A 24,425-nucleotide genomic window follows, 5' to 3' on the forward strand; every position below is an offset into this window, starting at 1 on the left:
GGTTTTTTTTTTCTTTTTAGCACCCTCAACATCACCTCAGCTTTGTGGGGGCCGTACTCCAGCGGGGACACAGCTGAGCTGCTCCAGCAAACAGCTCTCAGAAACACACCAGGCTGACACCAAGCACCTCCCCTCGTCACCCTCCGAGAGCCTTTCCACGCCATTGCAGTAGGGCTCAATTACTTTTTAATTTTCTTTTCTTTTTTTTAAAACTTGAATTTTTTCATTTTTTACCCCAACAGCCTGTATGAAGAAATAGTCATTTTTTTCACCAAAGCTTTCATGAACACTTAACTTTCATGCAAAAGTGGGTTTAAAACAACCAGGCACACAAGGTAATTCTTTAAGACCTTTATTAACAGATGCTTGCAGTTTGGCTTGAAAAAATCAGGTGTATATTTCATACAAATTAAAAATGAGGTTCTTAAAAATCTCAACTTGACCAGATATGAAACAATTTAAAAACCTTTTAAGGTATATTGAGAAAAAACAGGCTTTTAAAAAACGTGTTTATCGTTTCCAAAAGGAGACTTCTTTTACATAAAAATAATAAAAACCCCATGCTGCATAGATAATGCAGATAGTTCTAGGAATCTGGTCAGCAGCAAAAAGCAAGCACTTAAGGTCTTCCGTTCCAATTCTTTTGTTCATTTCTTATTGCTGGAATTTCGTTTTCTTTTCTTCTTCATTTCTTCAGTCTTTTCTTTGATGACTAAACTGAAAAAGAGAGAAAAAAAAAAAAAGGATGATCAGGCAGGTGTCAGAGGGTTACACAGGCATTTTGTCTACCAAGACTCACCTGTGATTCATAAGTTCTCACTGAGCTTTCATGCACACAGGAAAAAAAAAAAAACAAACAAACTTTACCAACTACAGCTCTTTAATTAGCCCACTACACTCCATCAGCCCACTCTCAGTGACCAAAACTGCCATCTTCCATGCAAAAGTGACACAGAGGACTCCAGAAAGAGAAGACACCGAATTTAAACATGCAAAGAAATCCCATCTACACCTCTCCCCACAGCAGCCTCCTGGGGAGAGCTGCTCGCGCCGGGCTCTGCAGACACACACAGCGCCGAGGGACCAGGTGTGGAAACGGAGCTGGGAAACTCCAAGCTGACCCCCGGGAAGGCACGAGGACAACTGAAGGTCTTCAGAAGATGGCCGAAGAGCAGATTTCTACCCGTGCCCCACAGAGTGGCAGCAGTAAGCCCAGACCACAGAAACCACAACCTCTATTCTCCAATACTATCAACAGACAGAGAGCAACCAAGGGTCATCTTGGGGTTTCTCTGAAGCCCGTGATACTAAGAACTCATCCAGCAGCTGGTAACTGTGAACACCAGGATAAAACAAAGTTTCACATCAAGCGCGCAGAAAACGCTGCAGCGAGGCCTGAAGAGGTATCGAGTAATCCATCTGCACGACAAATCCAGCAGCATCCCAGCCTGCGGAGAACAAGTCCCTGAGTTCTCACAGCTGGGACAGGCCTGCAGCTGCTGCTGACACCAAGCTACCAGCCATGCCCAACTCCTGCATCCCCCGTTCATCCCATTAACATGACCATGCGTTACCGCTCCCACCAGAGGCTAAATCCGTCTTTCCATTTGCCTGCCCTCCAGGCAACAAGTGATGAGTGAGGCACAATAGGAATGGGATATGAGCGTGGGTGAGAGGAAATACAGAGGAAGAGAGATGAAGAACAGACAAGGAAGGTGCCAGAAAAAAGCAGAACAAGACATAGCAATGAAAATATTCCCAGATTAGCAAAACTCTCCATTAGAAGACAGCACCAAAGTAGTTCCGAATCACAGCCGGCCTACCTTGCAATGAGAGTAATGTTTTAACATCAGCCTTTACGCAACCCTCCCAAGCAGCAAGCCACTCCAGCACCGTAGTACTTCAACCACGGGCACCCTGGATGCTCCATAAAAAGCACCATCTCTACCAGTTTTTCCAGCCCTTTTTTGTTTAGATAAAGAGCTGCTACTGAGACACTCCTGCAAATTCCGCATCAACTTTCTAGAAATTAATGCTCAGAGGTCTTAATGCTATTCACTTCCCCTTCGGGACCGAGAGATGAAAGCTCGGACGCTTACAGAGCTGACTAAGTCCCAGCGCCCGTTTCTCCCAGCCACTTTCAAGTCACTATACCAGCGCTGCTTGGAATTACTATTTCTGGGTGGACAAAGACTGCTGTAAGCCTGAACTACTGAGCACAGCCAAGATTTTAAGATTAACAGTATTCTGGGCAGTGACTCCATCAATGCAAATTAAAAGCCCGGTAACCGAGTCCTCCCAATTCATCGGCATTTGTACAGCAAAGTCTCACAGTTTGGTTTTGCAGATGTTGGCGAGCACGCTCACAAGTGCAGCCAGTTTGGTTACAACACATATGAGCAAGACTAGTCCAAAGCTTTTAAGGCAAAAATTAAAGGAAAGCGTCAAAAGAGAAAAAAGCCACTCATCAAATCATATCCTCAAGAACCTCCGGACACGCACCCGGATGATGGTAGAGATGGTAAGCCGGTATTTACTCAGCCCCGCCCTGCTCGGCCTCGGGAGCGGACGTGTTCTCAGCTGGTGGTTCGGCTGTCTTCGTCTCTTTGCCATCTTGTGGTTTAGGGTTCTCTGGGCGTCTGCGTCGGTAGTTGAAGTTACGGCGGTACCGACGTTGAGGTGGCTGCTGACTTTGGGTCTCATCCCCTTGGTTCTCCTTATCTTCTTCGTTCCCATCCTCTCTAGGCTGTCTTTGACGAGGAGGACCCCTGAAAGTCAAGCTAGGCTTTAACAATGCAGCATCTGACCGCCGCCATGTTCTGTCTCTGTTGCTAAAAGGCAAGGTTTAAAAAAAAAGAGTTGATCTGCAGCATACCTGCGAAATCGTGGTCTATACCCTCGATACATGTTCTGCCTGACTGGTCTGCCTTGTTCTCCTGCACCCTGGTTGTCAGCACCCTGCAAGACATTAGGCAACAAACCGTCTTAGCCACATGCAAAAAACCAGCCTCTTAACACCACAACCAGTCAAGCCGCGAGGAAGATGGCTGTAAGGGGGCTGCCAGGTTAAGCCTGTGGTGTACAGCAAGGCGGGCAGAGGTCCTAGGGCACAAGAGTACGCACCATTACAATTTGTGTTTCTTCCGGTTAATCGTATAGGAAGTTACCACAAATTCAAACACACTCCATTTTTTAAAAGCTGTAACATTAAAGACCTTCCACTTATCGACATCTGCTCCCTTGTTTCATCTTACTGCCAAACCTTACCAAAACCATCTTGAGTATCTATAAAAAGTGGCAAAAAGCTGCGTCCCACCACCCTGCTCCAAAACAATCAAGCCAGTTTAGCACCATGCTTTAAGCAAACATTACCTCCACTATCTCTCCCTGCACGGGAGGGTTGGAATATTGTGGTCGACGCCCGTAGGGCCTACGCATATAGTAAGGTGGGTACCGCCGCCTGCGGTAGGGACGGCGTTGCTGGGCTTGACCTTCTGGTATGTTCTCTGCTCCTTCGTTCTTTTCCCCACTCTCACTATTCTGGTAGTTTTGCTGGTAGTTGCGTGGAGGACCCCTACGACGTGGATATCGTCTGTAATGGTTACGGTCTGCTGCGTATTTACTGCCTTGCACTGGAACTCCACCAGGACCTGTAACATTAGCTGCCTCCGCACCCTAAAGAGCAGGGACAGCATCAGGTAGGTAAACAGTCGGCATCAAATCAGTTATAGCGTAACATAATTCAGTACTGAGCAACGATTTACATCCGCATTGTAAAGCAGTGAAAAACCATTCATCTCCTTGGATGCCACCAGGCATCGACTCAAACCACAGGCACCACACCAAAGCCTGCAGATCAAGTTTTCCATGCATACTCTAACGCGCGAGAGACATGTTTACCTTTTCTCCCTCAACCACATCAAACTCCACGGTCTCTCCATCTCCTACGCTGCGGAGGTACTTCCTGGGGTTATTCTTCTTTATGGCAGTCTAACAACATAACATTGCAGAATTACATTTACAGGCACAGCGTGAGAACACTACTTAGCATATCTGAAGACTTTGTGTTTTTTTCCTTTAAAGATTAAGGAATCTGAGTATCTAATATCTTAGGAGGAAGACCTGTACTGCTGAAAAAAGCAATTAAAACACCGTGAAAATCCAGGAAGCCATAAAATTTACCTGTATTACTATAGTTCTGGCCCATCTGAAATGTGTAGCAGCTGACTAGAAACATCTGTCAACAAGCTGCCTGCTGGCTGAAGCAGCAGTTTGAAAACAAACAAAAAAAACCCCACAATACGAACTGGCCATAGTATTCCTAACTGGAGTTTAGCATTAAACACCCCCATAGCATCTATACATTCCTCTGAAGTATGTACACCAGTATATAAGCCTTTCCAATCATTCACTCAGATTTCCAGCCCTCTAGCCTTTCCCACACCACCACAGTGTGCAGAAAGTAGCCTACATGCAAAGGAGGCTGTCCCAAGCTATATAAACACATCAATGGCCATAAATCAAGAGATTTCTTTCTCTGAGGCTTCCTATACCATCACTTCAGCCACAGTATTTACCAATTAATCACAAATCTACTCTAGCCATTTATTATGCACCAAGGATTATCCCTTCCAAGGTGTCAGCACCAGACAAGCCTTTGTATCGGTACCTGCATGTTAAATGATGTTACTAGAAAACACTGAATTTTCTGTGCTATTCAGCAGTGGATTACATTTTTGACAGATGAGTTAATACTCAGTATGCACCACTCTCAGCCACATTCTGCTTATCAAACACTTTAACTGAACAGTAATACAAGTGTAACGACTTTACAAAAAAATACCAGCAACAGAATTTGACTAGATTTTTTTCCCTAAATGGAACAAAATCTATGGAAAAATGTGCCCACAAGCCTCAGCCTATAAAGCACTGGTTTTAGGGAAAGACAGGAAACCTTACTACAACAGTAGCTGAGTAACAGCTCTTCATGAGACCCAAGCTTGGTAACGGGCACGGGAAAAAGCATACACAGCTGTAACTCCTAAAACAACCTGATTTCTTTCAGATTAGACCCCTTAAGTTGTTTTCTCATGAAAATTATTACATTAAAACAAATCCCTGCCAAAATAGACAGTAGTTACATGACAAGTCCTGAAATCTGACTTGTAAGTCAAGGTCAGTTACAGGTTACCCTACTTGCAAATTGAGTAGTAAAGTCTGAAAGCTTTCCTTCAGGGTGTATATTCCTGCCTCAGTACACAGAAACACGGCAGAGTCGCTTGGCCTTTCTCCACTGCCCATTACAGGATAACCTTTTATAAACAAAAGCCTCTACATTTCAATAGCAGGTTAATTCAGACATAGCACAAGCAAGAAGCTGAGAGATGGCAAATCAAACTCAAGTCAAAACACTTTCCAGGGGTTACTTTTTCCCCGCTTTGTTTACAACATCAGCAGTGTATCCCTAACTCAAAACAAAAGAACAATCCATGGACTCCTAAATGCCAGAAGTAAGCCATGCTCCACTAAGAACTCTTTGTGGGCTGCTTCACAACAAGAGATCCTAAGACAGACAGGGTAGAAAGAAAAAAAAACACAACACACCACAGAGTCAATCACAGAGACTTACAAACCAGACACAAAGGACTCAACTAAGGCCGACCTGCTCCACAAAATAAACTGCAGGTGTGGTGTGCAGTCTCACTCTGGTCTAGTTTCCAGAGATTTACATGTATTTAAGTGTACATATCGGTTTAATTGAAAAAGTATCTACTAAAATGTTTTCAGGCTTTCACTGAAAGCCTGGAACCATAAATTCCATAAAAGTTTTGCCTACAAAAAAAAAAAAACCAAAAACAAAACCACACAAAACTTCACTGGCACTTCATCCCTATTACAGCCCAATTAATTTCTCTCCCTGCTGCAAGCTTTTCATTTAACCTTATTTCCATATGCTAACTGTTTGAAGTCCAGTTAAGTTGCCTTGTGGATTCATATATGTAGGTATATATTCATATAACTATATATGAATCCACAAGGCAACTTAACTGGACTTCAGACAGTTATCCCCGAGTCAACAGAGCATACTTGCAGCTGGTGCAATTTTCATCACTGGACAGTACCAGCCTGCTCAACCCCACGTATCTCATGTCCTCATGACGGATGTATGTGGATATGCAAAACCCGCAAGGACAAGCAGGCTCTACTTGCAATCCCATAGTGAGAAACAGTTGTTTGTGTTCAAGTAACAGTTCTTGGAAAATGCAAGGCTCTTTCACAACTGCAGTCCTACTTACATAGGTCATGCACAGCAAGCTTCAGAGAGGTAGCATGTTTCAGTTTCAAGGAAGTCTTACCTGATGGACAAACACATCTTCCTTGGTGTCATTCCTGCAAGACAACAGGAAATTGAAATTCATGTACAAAATGCACACTAAATTAGCCCAGTTTACAAATTCAATTGTTTGGGGAGGGGACAAAACAGGGAACTGTCAAGACAACTGGCTTCCAGCATCACCCTTGCTCCTCAACCTACTCTCAACCAGTCACCTACTAGCTTACTGCCTGAAGGGAAGAGATTGTCAGATAGCCTGTGCAAGGTTCAGAGCACAGGTTGAAGTCCAGCAAGTTGCCTGCGAAAGCATTCTTCCCCTCTCCTGCCCGCCCCTCTACCCTTTGCAGTCCACCAATGGAGATGCCTGAAGAAAGAACACCCGAGAGTCACTTCTGACATGGGTCTGCGTGGGAGATGGGCTATCGCAATCTTTGAAACGAGCTGTGATATCACTGCTCAAGCCTTGCATGATCTCTCCAGTTACATCCTCTCAGCCTTGATGCCTCCTTCATTTAAGGAGTAACAACACTAGCTGACCACTGAAAGCAGCAGGGTTATTTGAGTTGCATTTGTGAGCACAGAGAGGGAAGAGCTTGCATTTCTTTCCTCACAAGAAACAGGAAACAGCTCAAGTCTGTACTACACAAATCCAAAAGCATCCTTCAGTGTGATCGTGATACAGTTTCCACAATTACCACGCCGAGTGAGGCTGGACAACCACAATACCAACAGAAGTCAGAAAAGTTTCTGTTCTGCAATTAAGAGGCACAGCCAAAACAGCCTCCGCGCTGGCTTGAGCGCTCTAGGTGCCGTTTCCACCACTCATAACAACCTTAGAGCCATACATCCAAGCTCACATCGTACCAACCGAACCTCACTGCGGTATTAGTTTCATTAGTCTGTGGAACAGTTTGAATCAATAGCAAAGTGGCTTTTATTTCCTAGAATGACTGGTTAAAGATGTTGCAAAGCAAGCTTGCATGAAAACGTGCTCAGAACTGCAGAGCCTACAGGTATGGGTAACAGAATGAAGATTTTTTTTTTTTAAAAAAAAAAAAAAAAGATAAAGCCAAGTGTTCCTCACCCCTGGCTTTGAAACATGAGGATAACTTAATTAAGACTCTTCCAAAAACTCAGTCTGAGCTACGGCTATTCTGTCAGGTAGCACCAGTAAAAATAAGTCACCTTGTTTCCTCATGGAATTGATGGCTGCAAGCCTCAAAGGTTACTGGAAAAAGGTAGTCAAAAGGCAAACAAAGCGGAGCCAGTCCGATCATCATGAGGCAACTTATCTCCAAGGCCTCACAATGCAGCATCCACATCCAGAAGCCCTTGCAAAGCCTGAGCTTAAATACTTTCTCCTTCGCAATGCAAGATCTCTTACCAGATGCTCCAGAAGCTGAAAACCTTCAGAAGAATCCAGTAACAGGTTTTCAGTTTAAAAAAAAAAAAAAGCTTAGCACATTCCTTCACTCTCAACTGAAAATTGGTGGTAGGAAGTGCTCATCACCTGTGCTCTGCAAGCGTGGACACTCTACGCTCTTGCCCAGGTTTGATTTTGGACAACCATACCAGATGCTTGTTTTTAAAGTCCTTCTGAAAATGCAATTTCCATTGAGGAGGACACTGGAGTTTTAGATCAACAAATAACTCAGTTACACAAATACAGCTCAAGGTGTATATATATCATTAGTGAAAAAAATTTACTGGTCAATTTGAAGCCCGGTGCCTGCTGTGTGATTCCTGATGGCATTTTCCAGCAAGCACATCTAGAAGCAGCAAGCCTGCTGCTGCCTGGATGGTGCAATAGTAATAGCAAACACTTTGTCAAAGAAAATTTGAAATGGTTCAAGGGAAACACCCACTCTGAAGGCCTAACAAGCCCTTTAGCTGATCTTTGCACTAAATGATTCTCCCCTCAACACCTTTAACACCCAAAATTTAAAAAAAAAAAAAAAAAAAGAATCAGACAAGCAGACAGATTAAGAAAACGCCATTGTTAAGTCCGGTAGAGAGCTAAATACAAAGCCAGATATCAACGTGCAGCTCCAATTACGGTAAGAAGACCAAGTCAGTGGCCTGCACATCCATTTATTATTTTGACAACTGTGAGAAACAATGACAGGTACTCAGAATTCAAACTAATATTTCAGAACAGATATGCATTTTTAACATTCAAAAAAACAGAGGAGATATTTGAAGTTAACGTGCACCTACATCAAAGCTAAATTTTAGTTCCAAAGCTAATTTTAGCTGCAAGCAGACCCAGCTGAAGCAAAGACAAGCAAGGGCAGGAGCTCCCACAAAGTTTCCCTTGCAGCAAGCCAGAAAGATTCCAGAGTTGAGGAAATGTCCTCCAGTTCGGTTCTCAGGCTGCAGCTCTAATCTCTTGATAACACAAGATCATGCTGGGTTTCTCGTTAAAAATGGCAACCCCAGGGATTAAAGAGCTGCCAAATTAATGACTGGGGAAGCCATTTGGATGTCTTAACTAGCTGCTGCTGCTTCCTTGCTTGACTCACATCACTGAGCATTTCCACTACTGAAGGAAACAGGAAAAAAGCCTTCCCTAGAGGTAGAGTTTGTGGCCTATGACTTTATAGGCATTTATGAAAGCCAAAGACGCTGAACTTTACAGCACCGAGGACTATGACATTTAACATTAAAACCTACATGAAGAATGCAAACTGGGCAGACTCAGAGACAAGTTTTTAAAGTCGCAGACACAAAACCAACTAAGGAGCTTGGCAGACACTTAAGATTGGGTCATAAGGTAACAGTTAGAAAAGTATTTGAAAGAAATCTAAATAAAAGGCCCAATAAAAGCACCAGTATCTACACTTGCTTCCCTGAAGAAGGATTCCCAAGTTTTCTGTCAGATTCTGAAACAGTGGGTTTGAGGTACGAGGCGTGTGAAGGGGAACAGTTCTTTGAAACATGGCCTCTACAAAACATCCCACAGGGAGGCCCTCCAGAATTTCCCATTTTTTCCAGAACTAGTTTGCAGTGCAATTCCAGGACTCCTCTACTAGTGGATAGCTTCACCAACAGGCCTATTTTAAGTATTTACACAACTCCTGAAGTGTTCAAATTTTTCTTTAAAATCGACTACTGTCATTAAAAGGATCTTCTACTGTCATAAAAAGAATCTTCCAGGCACTTGTTTCTTGAGACCCCTTTATACACTGCAGTCTCGCGATATAAAAGACATCTGAATTTTGCCCATTTCCCCCGTGTATTTAGGATTACCTCAGGAGAGCACGCTTTTAACTACCAAGCGCTCAAAGCAATTTTTGCTCGCCTCGATGCGCCCGAACTCCATGCGGGAGTTTGAACCAGCATCTTGTGCACGCTAACAGCTAGGGGAGCCTGAAGAGCAAGAAAACCCCAACCCGCTGTAAATTAAAAAAAACTGAACGCAAGAAATATCCCCGTGGAAATAAATTCAGCGAGAGAGCAAGGCCAAGCTCCGAGCACTAAGAAGCCAAGCCAATAAAACCCGAGGGGGCAGGAGCTCCTGGGACGGGGGCAGGACGCATCCGACCGGTTTCTTCCGCCAAGTGTCAGCCGGGCAGGGCGGCCCCGCCGCCCCCCCGCCCCCGCCGCCCCCCGCCCCGCGGCCCCGGCCCTCACCTGTTGATGAAGCCGTAACCGTTCCTCACGTTGAACCATTTCACTGTTCCCAAAACCTTCGTTGCTGTGGGAAGCGGGGGGGGGGGGGGGGGGGGGGGAGAGGCGGCGGCGTCAGGGCGGCACGTGGCGGGGCGGCGCACACAAAGGCCCCGCGTGGCGGACATTTTGAGCCGCCCCGCCCCCACCCGCCGACACGCGGGGCCCGGCGGCGCGCGCGGGAGGAGGAGGAAGGAGAAGAGGAGGAGGAGGAGGAGGTGGAGGAGGGCGCCCAACGGCCGCCGCGAGCGCGCCGGGAGGAGGAGGCGGCAGCGCGCGCCGCCCCTCAGCGATGGCGGGCGGGGGGGGGGGGGGGGGGGGGGGGGCTCGCGCCGCCGCCGAGGCCTCCCAACCGCCGCGGACCCCCCCCCCCCCCCTCACCGATGACCTTCTTGTCCCCGCCGGCGGGAGGCGCCGCCGAGGCCAGGCCGCTGCCCCCGTTCCCGGTGCCGCCGTTAGGCTTAGAGTCGGCGGGGGCGGCGGGAGCCGCCGCGGGGACGGGGGCGGCGGGCGGCTGGGTCTCGGCCTCGCTGCTCATGGCGGCGGCTGTTCGGTGCGGACGGTGGTGGTGACTGGCTGTTTGCGCCGCCTCCCGCGGTGTGATGGTGACTGAGGCCGGCCGTGGGGGGGCTGCTCCCTGCTCCGGGCTCGCTGAGCTCCGCTCTCCGCTCCCGATACCGATCGAACTGGCCACAATGGCGGCCCGCACCGGCTAGCCACCCCGCGCGCCCCGCCCGCGCGCGGCCCTATTCGCCGTTCGGCCCGCCCGTTAAGCGGCCAGCGAGCCCGTTGGCTCGTCCCCTCCCGGCCACCGCCCCTCGCGGAACGCCTATTGGCGGCGGCAGCTGCCTTTCCTCAGGAGCGCGTGCCCATTGGCTGCTCCGACGGCGGCTGCCAGGCTCTCTTTTCTTACCGGCCTACGCGGAGTCCCCGCCCCGCACTCTGATTGGCCGCCGCCGCCGCTCCCGCCTCCAGCGGGCCCGACCGGGGAAGTGCGGGCGAGCATGTGGCGGCAGCGCGCGGGGTCGCCCCCCCCCCCCCCCCCCCCGGCAGCGCCGCGGCCCCGGCCCCTCCCGGTCCCTTTCCCGGTCCCTTTCCCCGCGCTCAGCGGCCGCCCCGCCGTTACCGGGACTCGGCCCGACGGGCGCGCCGGCGGCGTTTCCCCTCGCTTTAAGGAAGCACGGGGCAGAGCGATCGTGCGGGCGGCCGCCGCCTCCCACCCCGTTACGAGGCCTGGGGCGCAGCCCCGGCGCTCCCGGCTCCCATTCAGAACAGTAATGAGCAGAAGGAAGGAGCCTGGGAGCGGTAATTAACGGTGGGAACTGACGGACCCGGAGACATGGCGGAGCCGCTTAAAATAGCGCAGTTGGGTGCAGTCAAAGCAGCGCAGCCGCCCCGGGCACCGGCGGGCTGCGGGGAGGGCCGCGCCGGCGGGCAGCGAGCTGGCCCGAGTGCCGCAGGGGCGCGGGAAGCGCCGGGGGGGGCCTGGTCTGACCCCCCGGGCAGGCAGCCGGGCCGAGCCCCCCGGTGAACCCCCCGGTGAGCCCCCCGGGCAGGCAGCCGGGCCGAGCCCCCCCGGTGAGCCCCCCGGGCGCAGGCAGCCGGGCCGAGCCCCCCGGTGAGCCCCCCGGGCAGGCAGCCGGGCCGAGCCCCCCCGGTGAGCCCCCCGGGCAGGCAGCCGGGCCGGGCCGAGCCCCCCCGGTGAGCCCCCCGGGCAGGCAGCCGGGCCGAGCCCCCCGGTGAACCCCCCGGTGAGCCCCCCGGGCAGGCAGCCGGGCCGAGCCCCCCCGGTGAGCCCCCCGGGCAGGCAGCCGGGGAAGGGCCCGGGGCCTCGCCCGCAGAAGGCCGGGAGCCGGCGGAGGGGCTCCCGGGGCCGCTCCACGCCGGGGGAGCGCAGCGCGGCGGTGGCTCTGCGCCCTCTGCCCGGGTGCGCGTTGCTCCCCAGGGAGCTGCTTTGGTGGCACCTGCCCGGGCGGTTACTCCAGATAAATGCCTCCTAATTGAGCCATTTGAGAGCCAGGCCGTAGCCCCGGGTCAGAGGTCTCTTAAAGGTCTTGTCATTAATGAGCCCTTCCCTCAGCATCCCATCCTTCCTTCCCAGCGGAGCTTCTCTGCCCCCGGATGGGGGGAGACCGTGGGGCAGCCCCCCTTACCCTCAGCCCTTCTCCCCACCCAGGCAGTCGGGAGAGCATCGCTGCTGAGTTCTTTATCTTGACGGAGCCCTTCTCTAACGATCACCTTTCACCTCCTTCTGTGCCTCTATCCCCTATGTCTTCACCTTTCAGCGGCTCGGAGAGATCCAAGATCTCTGCTGGATTACAGGGAAGGTCCAGGGGAAACCCAGTGTTCTTGTCCACCAAGTTATTTTCCTTGGGCACTTGAAAAATGTGGTTGGTGGCCACAGATTCACAGCCCTGCCCTTGGGTGTGTCACTCCTCCCACATAAGAGGAGGGAAAGGTCACCAGCAACCACCAAGAAGGTCTTGGGAACTGACCCATCACTCCACCATCTCTGCAAACAATGTGTATCCCCTTGGGATCAGCCCTTCCAGCATCACACACAAATCACTGCGGATTTCCCCATCCCCACGTGAAGAATAGATGCCAGTTCCCCACATTACACCATGGCCAGGTGAGGGGCTTGGATGGGGCCAAGGTCAGCCCACCACAACAACCAATGTGGGTTTATGGACACGGGTCTTGTCAAGCTATCGTCGTAACTCCTCCATGAGATCTCCAACTCACCTAACGAAGGAAAGATCTTTAAAGCAACAATGCAGTCCCGCAAGGGATCTGCATCAGAATTCTGACCTTGATGAAGAAACTAGAATGAGATCAAAATTGCATGATGCTCAGTAAGTCAATTGAAAAATCTTAACATATAATGGTAAATAGGGAATCCACCACACAAGAGACCCTAGAGGGAGAAAATTGGGGAGAAAACTTCAAATCTCAGTGATGAAGCCTGTGAGGATATCAGGGCCATGCACCTACAGAAGAAAATGCGGGCCACTCAACAGCTAACAACGTCTTTTGGGGGGGCAATGCTGCAGGGCCCAGAGGCTAATCTGATCCTCAGATGAATAACAAGGCAATCAGAAATGCTGTCTCCAGTTGCAGGATCCACAGCTGGAGGAAGATGCTGGAGCTCCGAGAGAGAAGACCCATCATCTGCTCTACAGCACGAGATTCCAGGACCTGTTACACACAGTGTCACTGAAGGGGGACTTCATCATTGGGGAATTAAACCCAAAAATGTGGTCTTTGAGAAAACTTTCAGCCAGCAGATAAGGAACAGCAAGATACATAAGCTGTAAAGCTGAAACTCTGCACATTCAGCGTCAAAGAGAAACATAACAGGATATAATTAGCCACTGGAACATCTTTCAAAGAGGCTGTAATGGATTTGCTGCTGTTAATTAATTTGGGGAAGCTCTATGACCCCTGCTATGCAGGAAGCGAGACCAGCTGATTGCACTGACATAAATACATCAGGCTGAGACAGTGCTGCTGGGTGGACCCAGAAATAAGCTGGTTTCCCTGGTTGAAAAGGTACAGTGAGTTTGGGTACCTGCAGCCAGAACTGCAAACGTCAGCACTGCAGCTGGCAAGCAGAGCTCCCTCGAGCCGGCTGGAGCAGAGCTCCTGCCTAAACCCCAGAGGGAAGGGCCATCTGGACACGTCTCCTGAGCAGGACCAGCAGCTGAGTTTTTCTCTTCTTGGTCGCCTCTATCTCACAGCTATCATCCGGGTCTGGTTTTCTCCTCCCTATTGGGAATTTTCCACCCTCATCTCACAGGGAAGAGCCCTCTGCAAAGTCTTTTTGGGCCAGGAGAGGAAAGGGATGGCATGCTTTGTGTTTCTTTCATCACCTGATGTTCTGCAGGTACAAGAAGGTGAGATGCCTCAGGCTGGAGAGAAGTGAGCATGAGTGTCCTCAGCAGCTGTGCAATGGAGACCGGGAAATCCTGACAGCCAGAGCCTGCTTCAAGGACTTTAAACAGCCATGAGATAAAAGAGCACACCAAAGCATGCCTGCAGGATCTGTCCTCCAGTACATCAGCAATTGCCATCTAGCACTGGGTGACGCACCAGCTAAGCACACAGACCGCCTCCCCAAGACAGCCCCGCACAATATGCTCCTGCTGCCCAAGGAGCGATGGGACGTATCCAGATGGGATGAAGCGCCTGCGCGTGACAGAACAGCCTTTGTCCCAACTCCTTTGTGTTTAGTCTGCCAGATGAGAAAACTCACACGGTAGCCCAGCCCTCGTGAGGGGTGCTTTCCTGTCGCCCAGCAGGTAGGTGAGCTTGCAACCCGATTCTGGGAGAAGAAAGTCAGTTTTTCCACCAACCTGCAGCCTCAGCTGCGCTCTTTGTAACCATGCAGGACAAGGAACCCTAATTTCTACACCTACAGCATAATAATTCTCTGCTTCCCAGCCCACAGCCCTGCTCTAACACCCCTGTAGCACCCAGGTGAATTCCTCTAACACCCGTGGCACGTAACAGCCCGATGGGCCCATGCTGCAATGTGCCAGAGAAGGTTTTACAAACGCTCGTTTACAATGTAACTCGCCTCAGAGCCCAGCAAACTCACGGTGATGGAAGTCTGTGCCATACCAATTTCTTGTGCTTCAATAAGGCTGCACATAGAAAGGTTCTGGAGATTCCCAAGATGCCAAGAACCTCTCTGCCAGGCAAACTTATTTACCTGCTGAGTAAAGGAGCTGGTGGAGCATGGCCCTGCCATGCTCCTTTCACCCCTTCTTTCCCGTTTTGCAAATGCCCAGCAGCAATACCCCTCCATACCACACACAGTAAACATTCCCTACTGAACCAGCATGTTGCTAAAGATGCTGTAGCCCTTCTCACCTGAAGAATCTGTTCCCAAGCATGTTAACTGATGTGCACCGCACACATATTTAACAAAATTCTTTATTTACATTTCAAAATGTAAAAAAAAAAAAAAAGATAGATGCCAATTATTAAATAATTTCAGAAGAATGTCAAGAGCGCAGATCTGGCCCGCGGAGAGGACTGGGGCAGTGGGGGGAACTGGCTGGAGTTGGAACTGCACGGAGCCAGCACAGGCCTAACCACTGGCGAAGGAGCACTGAAACAAAGGAGAAGAAACAGGTCTGAAATGCCAGACAGCCATTCCCAACTCATCCTGCAACAGCAGGACTGTGCAGTGACGCTGGGCGCTGCTACAGCGATATTCAAGCGAGCGTTACTTGCTGCGTGCACCAGCTCACGTCAAACCTGAGCTAGAGAACCCAGGAGTCCTCCTGGGTCTCCATGCCAGGCATCTGCTTAAAACCAACAGTGCCTGTTTCTCCCGGCTGATTTTAAAGCATCCTGACAAGTGATGGATTTAGCTGTCTGAAGCTGGGCAAGACGAATGCCATTCTTGTCTACAGGCAGCTGAGACACAGCAGGGTGCAGAAAGGCAGTTTCCAAGACCTGGCTGAGAAGTAAGCAAGGTGGCACCAGCCTCATACCTAGAAATGAAAAGCTTCCAGTTTCAAGTGGGATGATGGCCAGAGATCATGTACTCCAAACTGACAAGTCCAAATTGACAAGTCTGGGCCTGAGGACAACCCTAAAGGGGACCCGACCCATCAGCACAGGTCTGCCCATCTGCAAGAAAGCCGTTAACAAGGTTGTCCCTATCTTCAAAAACCTATAAATGCCACCGGAAGTACCGGGGAAATGAAGGAATTATTACATTCCCTGCTGTCACTTCAGCAAATAGGAGGAGCTCCCTAGAGTCTGCAGATCTGAAAGACTTTATTATGGAAGCAGGGATGCGCCTTCGTGGGTAATTCCAGATGTCTTTGGAAATCATTTAATGGAAGGTCAAAAATTGTGGGGATTTGCTTTTGTCAGTGCCTGCCTGCCTGCTGAAATTTGAAAAATCAGCAACCAAAAGGCTAATACAGCAGATTTTTGACAAGCTGCAGCCTGACACATTGAAATCTAGACAGATTTGTTTAAATGCTTGTGTTTTTTACAGTGAAGTGGGCGGACAAATGGTAACAGAATACTGTACATTAGCCTGAGCTCTGTCTTGAGCCTATTGGTTTAACCAAAATGAAACCTGAATAATAGTAAATGCTGGAAATGCCTCCCTTCAGGTGAGGACAGCGGTATTTTTTTGAGTTAAGGTAAGACTATGTAACATGATAATTCCTTGGCCCTTCAGTGGTGGCAGTCCTATGGCTGTACTGAGCAAGGAGGCTCAAGTCCTCTCTTTCTCCTTTTCTTGATCCCTGCTGGCCCCACACATGGATGCTCTCTGCTTTCTGCAGCAGAGAGTTCACCAACCTGCAGGTCGAAGTGAAGCCTCCCACTCCCCCAGACTGTCTGGGTTAATACCAGCTGGATTCCAGCTGCAGTTCCCTTTCATCCACTGGTTCCTAAAGCCAAGGCAGACTAACCCAAGCCAAGGCACAGCTCCCACAACCCCATCTTCCCCTCGACTGCAGCTGCAAAATCTTATCCCTCCAGCACTGCCTTTGGTGTTGGTGCAGCTCGAAGGGGAGCCAGTTCAGCTGGCAAAAAACTAACACTGTTAGAGAGGCATTTTCTGGTGTTTCATTGAGCTGAATCAGCTCTCTGCAGACTCAAATGAATGTGAAAATAAGTCAAGAGAAAAGTAAGGAGCAGAGCAGCCCACAGTTCAATTGCACTGTGTGCCTGTGAAGACTGAGACTTACCACATTTCTGTTTCATTGCTTTACATTTCCCCACACTGAGAGATCACAACTGGCAGCTTGGGTTTGTTATTTGGACCCGTAGGCACATTCTGGGGACAAACAAATATATGATGTTAAACATTTTAAAAGCACAGCGAATCCAGTGAGGGACAGGCACTTGAAGGCTGGTTAAGAGGTGTCTGTGCAACATCAGGAACAGGGCAATCTGGACACAGCTCAGAGTAACACAGAAGCACCGTCATGCATTTTGGCAATGGACCCAGCCATAAGCCAGTGAACTCTCTCTGTGCGCGGAGGTTTGGGATACAGACCAGACCCTGATCCTCTGAATGGGAGGGAAGGAACAGAGCAAAAACTGGAGAGCTCCTCATGAGATACAGCAGGCATCATGTCACTTGAGGCTACTCTGGCTTAAATATTTAAAGTTACTAATTACAGCTGCAACGTGCAAAGCAAGCTTGTATTTGTACAGAAGGGGAATCCAAATAAGAGAGAGTCACAAAGCAACCCTCATTCTCAACCTCTCGTTCTGCTGGACTCAGCTGCTCTTTCATGGGTCTCTTACTTATTTCCTTTAATTTGCCCCTCACTGCAGCGATGCACAAAGCAGGCACACCACAACCCCTCCAGCAGTGCTTTCGGTGAAGAGGGCTAGCAACATGCGGATTATATCATGCTGTACAGTTCCTTGCATGCGACTTTTTCTCAATACCTAACACTTGTCAGCTCTGTTTACACCCCACTTTTTTGATTCACTGATGGCAGAGGCCCTTGTGCACATTATCCCATGCATGTGCCATGAAGTTAGTGTCAGCTATCTTGAAGAACTCACTGCTGTTTTTTAAATCTACTCATTATCCTGCCGTGACACCCAGTCACAACGTTGGTAGCAACCACCACCCCTGAGCGTATTTATCTTCAGCTTCTGGAAGCCCATCAGAAGATTAGTTTAATTTTTCTTATTAAACATGCTGATCACGGATCAGCAGAACTGATGATTTAGCATCCACTAAATAATCCCAGGCAATGGCACAGAAGTGATCTGCTTTACACTCTTGTCTGAGTTGCTGATGGAACAGCTTTTCAATTCAGCTTCCTGAACAAATGCAAAGCATTGCAAATAAAGCCGCAAGAACACAATCCCCGCTCAAAGACTAACCAGCAACCACGAGAGCACAGCATTTCTAAAGTCAATCTATATGACAGCCTTTGCCTCAACAGATTTCCTGCTATTTTATAATGATGACAACCAATAATACCAGTTATCAACACTGGTATTCCCTGGTATCCTGTAAACAGACAGCAGGAGAGAACAGAACAACCCTTGTTAATCTTCTACGTGACTTTCCAACATGGACATTCACAGAGAAATAGGCAAATTCAACTTACTTCAATTTTTCTCATGACCAACAGCCCATCGACAATTTTACCTAGAATGAGAAAATGTATCCACTTCAATACAGCCAGTTTTCACCTTTGCTCCCCAGCACTCATCACAGGTACATGCGTTTTTGTTCCTCCTGAACACTGCCTTGTGCAGTATATAGCTATCGGGCACTTCAGAGTTTGTTACTGATCTCTAAACCGATAAAGGAAACAATCCCTCTTAACACATTTTCCACATTCAGAACAGATTAAGTGCATTTTCCCTTCGCAAGGGTGGCATGTGTAGAAATCTAGGTTTTGAGACCTACCGCCACCAGCTGTGCTAAAATACAGTATGAACTACCTCTGTATCAACACAATCTTTGTAATGATGCAAAACCAACAATGAATGATATCAGTGTTACTTAAGAATTGGAGGAAGTACTAAGTAGGACATCAGCTTAAAGGCTGGCCTTGAAATCCTACAGCTCAAGTGGCAGTATGTGAAAAGGTAGCAGATGTGGTTTCATAGAATTACTATCTAAAAACTCTGCTGAAAGCTCAGTGCTCTCTGACAGTGGAGAAGAAAGGTATCCTTTCACTCATCTGTCCGTCCCTTCTGCACTGGCACAAGGATTTATGTAGTAACACGATACACTGATCAAGGAACTGATCTGGATTAAAGCTAACCTGGGAAAAAAATGCTTCATTGCAACACCAATCCATCTCAGCAGCTGGCTGCACAGATATCTCCGCTAGCACAAGCGAGGGGGGAAGAACAAGCATTCCATGGCTGTTCATTTTAGCAGCTGTGCCACAGGGAGCATCTGTGAGCTGGTATGCCATGCCTCTGCTGCAGGTACTCACCAAACACAACGTGTTTTCCATCCAACCAGTCACATTTGGAGCATGTAATGAAAAACTGACAGCCGTTGGTACTTGGACCGCTGTTTGCCTGGGGGTTGAGAACGCCAAAATATGAAAAGTGTACAAATTAGGACTTCCCAAAACTGAAGACAGATGCATCTCCCATAGGAAAGAGATGTTGCTCTAGACCCAGCCTAGCTTATTTTTAGCTTATTGCTACACAAACCAAAGGAAGCAAGATATACATCTGCAGGAGAGCACCCTGTGCTGGGACGTGGCACGCCACCAAGTCTGGTCGTGTCAGTGTGTGCAAGAGCCATGCTGCCAACTTTTTATTATACTTCTACAAAGGCACATTCAGCACAAGACTGTTGAAATCAGAGCGTGCTCCTGAAAAAAGGCTAAAATTTTTGTCAATGAGTACTTACTACTGCAGTATTGTCCTGGGGAAAACTGAAAGCCAGGAACGAGGGCAGAAAAAAAGAAGCTGATTTCTGCTATTTGTAAGGTTTCCTCAGAATAAAAAAAAACCCAGGTGTCTGTTCTGATGATCAGGATGAGAAAGATAATTATCATACTGGCACAGGGTTCACAGGAATGTTGTCATGCAGATGTGAAATTTAATTCACACCCAAGTGCAACAACACCCAGAGCATTTGCGCTCCGCTAAGAAAACACCTCTGCAACACTTTAGGTCTGTTTCAATTTTTCAAAGCTTTTTTGACAACCAGGAGGTACTAAAGCATGTTTCTGTGCTGGCAAGTGAACTGGGCAAGTTTTGCAGCGCCAGGACTGCACAGGACACAGTCATGCTGGACCTTTTACTTATCGCTAGCCAGCTTCAGAAGGATCCAGCTGGGATGCACCACTGTTTGGCCCAGCAGAACGACTCCAGAGCCATGCCACTTTAACACAAAGCTGGTAATACCAGCATGGGATCCCTTCTCCCACACTACAGTACACTGCTTAGCTGTGCCGTGACACCTCTTTTTGGGCCATGTTTTGAACTGGATGAATAATTAATCCAAATGGTAAATGCACAAAGCAAGTGGTTTTAAGGGCAGGGCAGCTGAAAGAGCTGGGGAAGAAGCAGCTGTGGATAAGAATGTGCTGAAGCACTGGCTCCACTTGCTTTCTATTGCAAAAGTCAGTGTATTGTTCCTACCAGACTGTCCTGGTTTTGGCTGGGATAAAGTTAATTTTCTTCCTAGTAGCAGGCATAGTGCTGTGTTTTGGATTTAGGATGAGAAGAATGCTGATAACAAAAGCAACTAAACCATCAGTCTAAGTACTGCTTATGCTAGTCAAGAACTTTTCAGCTTCCCATGCTCTGCCAGGTGCACAAGAAACAGGGAGGGGGCGCAGCCAGAACAGTTGATGCAAACTGCCCAAAGGGCTATTCCATACCATATGACGTCATGCTCAGTATAGAAACTGGGGGGGTTGGCCGGGGAGCAGCGATCGCTGCTCGGGAACTGTCTGGGTATCGGTTGGCAGGTGGTGAACAATTGCATTGTGCATCACTTGCTTTGGATATTATTATTGTTATTATCATTATTATATTGTTATCATCATTACTGTTTTACTTTATTTCAATTCTTAAACTGTTCTTATCTCAACCCAGGGGTGTTTCTCACTCTTACTCCTCCGATTCTCTCCCCCATCCCACCAAGGCAGGGGGAGTGAGCCAGTGGCTGCATGGTGCTGAGTTGCTGGCTGGGGCTAAACCACAACACAGACAACATGCAATGGTTGCAGCTTTTCCTACAATGTCGAACAGGAAGCGTATGTTATAAAAGATACCATGGTAATGCTGCTATGGTTTTGAAACTCCCAAATCTCTTTGTTTCATCTTTGCTGAGGTCAGTGTTTGATAACAGTATCAGGGACCATATGAAAACTGTTAAGAATCAAGCTATTCTGAAAGCTGATCAAACAAAGCCTGCCCCAGCACTCCAACAGGTAAAAATGAAACGATGCTACAGAATCAGGACTTTTGTGTTACTCAACACATTAACCCATGAGTAGCCTTCTGACCAGCAGTTACAAAGCAGGTCTTTCACACCTTGTATCCAATGGTGGAGATTTCCGTTGCCTGGCAAATAATTTATACACTTAGGAAAAGGGCACAGAGAAAGTACCAAAAGCTTTTTAGTCTTATAATGTCATTATTTTATACTCACCATAGAGAGCAGGCCAGGAGCAGAGTGTTTCAGCTTGAAGTTTTCATCTGCAAAAGGACCCCTATATATACTGGCTACTCCAGTGCCGTCTCCCTGTGTGAGAGAGGTGCCCAGTCAACCACAGCATTTGTTCTGTAGCAGTTGCTACAATTTAAATTAAAATTAAATTTAATTAAAAATTAAATTTAAAATCCCCAAGCAAAAGTATTAAAGGGTTAAACTCAAACAACAAAAGGAATATAGAAGTACATACGTTTACAAAGTCACCTCCTTGGATCATGAAATCCTTTATTACCCTAAAGAAGTAAATCAATATTTAGTTCTCAGTAGACAAATGCCTCAAGAAGCTTAATATGTGGTAAAAAGGAGTTCTGCCTTGCAGCACAACAAAAGTTATCGGGGTCTATGAATGCTACAGTCCAAAATCTAAACCAAATATTAACAACTGGTTGCTATCAGGTGATTTGGGACCCATTGCTGTTCGCCCAGGGATAGCGATGAGGTGACAGATCCCAGAAAATGATCTCTGATCTGGCGCACCAGGAACAGGGGATCAGCGTGACCCCAGCATACACATCTGACAGCACCCCCAAATCCCCCAAAGCTACAGAAGGACGGTATTAGCCATGACCTACAAAAGCCTCCCAGACCAATAATGCCTTGAGGCAGGTCTCAAAACCACATCTAGCTCAGACTGCTATTTTAAGTGCCTAAACAAAAGCAGATGAATTACCTGTGGAAAGTGCTTCCTTTATAACCTATAGGGACACCATCTTTCCTGCAAGGAAATAAAAAGGAAAATCATTGCAACTTACTGCATATCCCAACACAAAACCCTCCCAGCAGTTCAGAGTCCCAAAGGGTCGCCCTATACGTTAGTAGCTGCCTTAATATACAACCAGCCAACCCACCTGCTAGGGCCTGGCTCTGAGCTGGTGCTATCAGGGGCCAAGGGAAACCTCAAGTGGGCTCTGCACGTTAAATGACCTGGTTCCCTACAACATCTATCCCATCTTCTTAACAGGATCCCACTGCAATTTGCAGCACGAGCAGGTGGGATTTGCAGACAGGGCTTTTTAGAGCAACCTCAGCATGAACAAAGTCATGCCTAAAAGGGAAAGTCTGCCATCTCTGCGACTGACCGAGCCTGTCACAATTTCATCAGATTTTCTTTCATTTTGTACTGGTATAGTAAGAAAAACTTCCAACTGAGCCTTCTCCCTACTCACCCAGCCCTGTTTCTCCGAGCAGACTACTTAAAAGGACGGTATAACCCACTTACCTGAATTCACCCGTACAAAACTGCCTGGAAAACAAAAAAGAGCAGAGTGTGAGCCACATTTGAACTCCGAGGACACAGAGGACTGCATTCAGCGAACATGCACCAACTGTTGTGCAGGACTTCCCTTACTGCATCAGGGATATCCCCAATGAAACGGGAACGGGCAGTAACTCCTCCCCACGTCCCTTTCAAAACAGACTTCTGCACTTTCGGCAGTTCAGGAGGTCAGATATTTAACAGGGAGGTTGTAAGACACTGAACGTGGACCACGCACTGTGTTTCCCAGAGAACAGGGTATTTCGTTTCCCCTATGGAAGTGGGATGTCCAAGTGGTACATCCCTCAGCCAGTGGCAGAGAACTCCAACATGACATTAAAGTACTACCTTTTATAAATGCACCGAGTGTATCAGAAGCTCCACAGAGGGAGCAGAGAGGGACTGGAGGCCTTCACCTTCCAGCCAGATGGGCTCCCCTGAGGGATCAACATGCCGCACAGTCACATCTCTCTGGGAGCGGAGAGAGGAGCAAAGCAGGTGCTGGGGGGCAGGTAGTCATTCTGCACCAGAGACATTCCTGCACCGTCAAGCCTTCGCAGCCCGGGTCCAGGCTGAGCTGCAGGAATGCTAGCTGCTCCTTACCTGAAGTTCTCTGCTGTTTTGGGTACAACGTCTGCGAACAGCTCAATCTTCATGCGGCCGACCTCCTGCGGGGACGGTGGCCAGGTCAGCCTTCTGGGCTGCACTCATACACACCAGCCTACCTGCCTCAGTGCCTGGGGGACTCCCCCAAATTCAACCTCCTGCTGCACCCCACGATCCCTGCAAGCCCCCTCCTAATGCAAGCCCGCACCCGTACACCCCTCCCCTGCAGCACTGCTGCGAGCCCTTTCCAATGCACCCCTGTAACCCTACAGCCCCCCGACGCTCTCCTGCGAGTGCTTTCGGCAGCACCCCCGCACGCCCCACAATGAACCCCTACCCCCCCCAGCGTACCCCCCCCCTTTGCGCTCCTACACCCCCAATTAACCCCTGCAGCCCCCCAGTCCTGCAAACCCCCCTCCCCCCCCCAGCTGCGTGCACCCCTGGGTGCCCCCGGTGCTCCCCCGCAGCCTCCGGCCCGGCCCCAGCCTCCGCCGCGCAGCTCCCGGGGCCGGGGCCGGGGCCGGGGCCGGGGCCGGGGCCGGGGCCGGGGCGGCGGCAGCAGCAGCAACCCCCTCGCCCACCTGCCCGCCGATGGTGACATCGAAGAAGACCACGGGATTGTTGGGGTTGGACGCCAGCACCGCCATTACGGCGCCTCTCCCGGAAGCGGAAAGGTGGCACCGGAAGCGGAAGTGGCAGCGGGAGGCGAGGCGGCGCGGAGCAGCGGGGAGCAGCAGGGGGCAGCCGGGAGCGGGTGACCCAGGAATATTTTGTCCGCGGTCCCAGCCGTCCCTGGAGCCCGTCCTGCCACACTGACCGGCCTGTGACAGCAGGCGACGCCGGGAGGGTGTCAGAGAGGCGTCAGAAGGCGTGTAGCGTGCTGGCGTTATCCTGGTTATCCGCGGGTAGCCTTTACTCCCCATGGACAGCTCTGAGCTTCCCAGAAGCAAAGCCCTTATTTCCAGGGCTGGGCTGCTGCTCTCCATCCCTTGGTGCCGGCCCCGCCGGGGAAGCCCCTGCCTGCGCCCTCCAAGATGGTTCCCTGGCACTGGGGCTCTCCTGGGAAGCTTGGCAGGGCCGTGCTTCCGTAGGACTCGGGGCCTGGTTTTCAAGCATGCCTCCTCCTCCATTTGTGCAGACATACTGCAGTGCAGAGGGTAGAGATGAACTCTCCAATCACCGGATTGAGATTTTCATGGGCTCTGGCAAGTGGCACATGAGGAGAAAGTCTTGACGTGCATCAAGGTGACCAGGAAAGTCATTGTGTGGGCCTTGATCGAAGGCAAGGACTTCCACTTTTTATTCAAGAGCTTTGGCATCCTGCTGTGCCATGAAGGAAGGAGGGCGGTCATGAGGTTCTT

The 24,425-nt window shown here is 49.3% G+C and overlaps 2 protein-coding genes across 4 annotated transcripts; both read right to left on the reverse strand.

Annotated features, from left to right (window-relative positions):
* Positions 1–347: 347 nt before the first annotated feature.
* On the reverse strand, positions 348–10,541 carry YBX1 (Y-box binding protein 1). The gene is made up of 8 exons (XM_075721661.1): positions 10,385–10,541; positions 9,968–10,031; positions 6,357–6,390; positions 3,901–3,990; positions 3,373–3,675; positions 2,876–2,958; positions 2,503–2,768; positions 348–717 (listed from the first exon to the last, which is right to left on the reverse strand). The coding sequence occupies exons 1-7, from the start codon at positions 10,539–10,541 to the stop codon at positions 2,534–2,536; spliced, it is 966 nt and encodes a 321-aa protein (XP_075577776.1). The 3' UTR covers positions 348–717; positions 2,503–2,533.
* On the reverse strand, positions 6,358–23,723 carry PPIH (peptidylprolyl isomerase H). Of its 3 annotated transcripts, none has more exons than XM_075721676.1 (10): positions 23,646–23,723; positions 23,062–23,126; positions 22,423–22,446; positions 21,874–21,918; positions 21,394–21,436; positions 21,141–21,233; positions 18,958–19,045; positions 18,115–18,155; positions 16,726–16,814; positions 6,358–6,390 (listed from the first exon to the last, which is right to left on the reverse strand). In XM_075721676.1, exons 1-9 carry the CDS (start codon positions 23,709–23,711, stop codon positions 16,746–16,748), a joined length of 534 nt encoding a protein of 177 aa, XP_075577791.1. In that variant the 5' UTR covers positions 23,712–23,723; the 3' UTR covers positions 6,358–6,390; positions 16,726–16,745. The 3 variants fall into 3 exon arrangements, with proteins under 3 accessions (XP_075577791.1, XP_075577789.1, XP_075577792.1); XM_075721674.1 differs by lacking the exon at positions 6,358–6,390 and adding an exon at positions 14,992–15,119; XM_075721677.1 differs by lacking the exons at positions 6,358–6,390; positions 18,115–18,155 and having other exon boundaries at positions 16,743–16,814.
* Between the last annotated feature and the right edge of the window lie 702 nt (positions 23,724–24,425).

This window comes from Pelecanus crispus, chromosome 15 (genome assembly GCF_030463565.1).
Source record: "Pelecanus crispus isolate bPelCri1 chromosome 15, bPelCri1.pri, whole genome shotgun sequence".
Classification (NCBI taxonomy): domain Eukaryota; kingdom Metazoa; phylum Chordata; class Aves; order Pelecaniformes; family Pelecanidae; genus Pelecanus; species Pelecanus crispus.

What these genes read in the sequence shown, in the direction of transcription:
- YBX1 (XM_075721661.1), bottom strand. Translation starts at nt 10,541, where the DNA reads ATGAGCAGCGAGGCCGAGACCCAGCCGCCCGCCGCCCCCGTCCCCGCG. An exon ending in GGTTACGGCTTCATCAACAG is followed by an intron (nt 6,391 to 9,967) that starts GTGAGGGCCGGG and finishes GTTGTCTTGCAG; the next exon opens with GAATGACACCAAGGAAGATG. An exon ending in ATGTGGTTGAGGGAGAAAAG is followed by an intron (nt 3,676 to 3,900) that starts GTAAACATGTCT and finishes CCTGCTCTTTAG; the next exon opens with GGTGCGGAGGCAGCTAATGT.
- PPIH (XM_075721676.1), bottom strand. Translation starts at nt 23,711, where the DNA reads ATGGCGGTGCTGGCGTCCAACCCCAACAATCCCGTGGTCTTCTTCGAT. An exon ending in AAGGAGGTGACTTTGTAAAC is followed by an intron (nt 21,234 to 21,393) that starts GTATGTACTTCT and finishes TCTCTCACACAG; the next exon opens with GGAGACGGCACTGGAGTAGC. An exon ending in CTCCTGGCCTGCTCTCTATG is followed by an intron (nt 19,046 to 21,140) that starts GTGAGTATAAAA and finishes CTCAACCCCCAG; the next exon opens with GCAAACAGCGGTCCAAGTAC.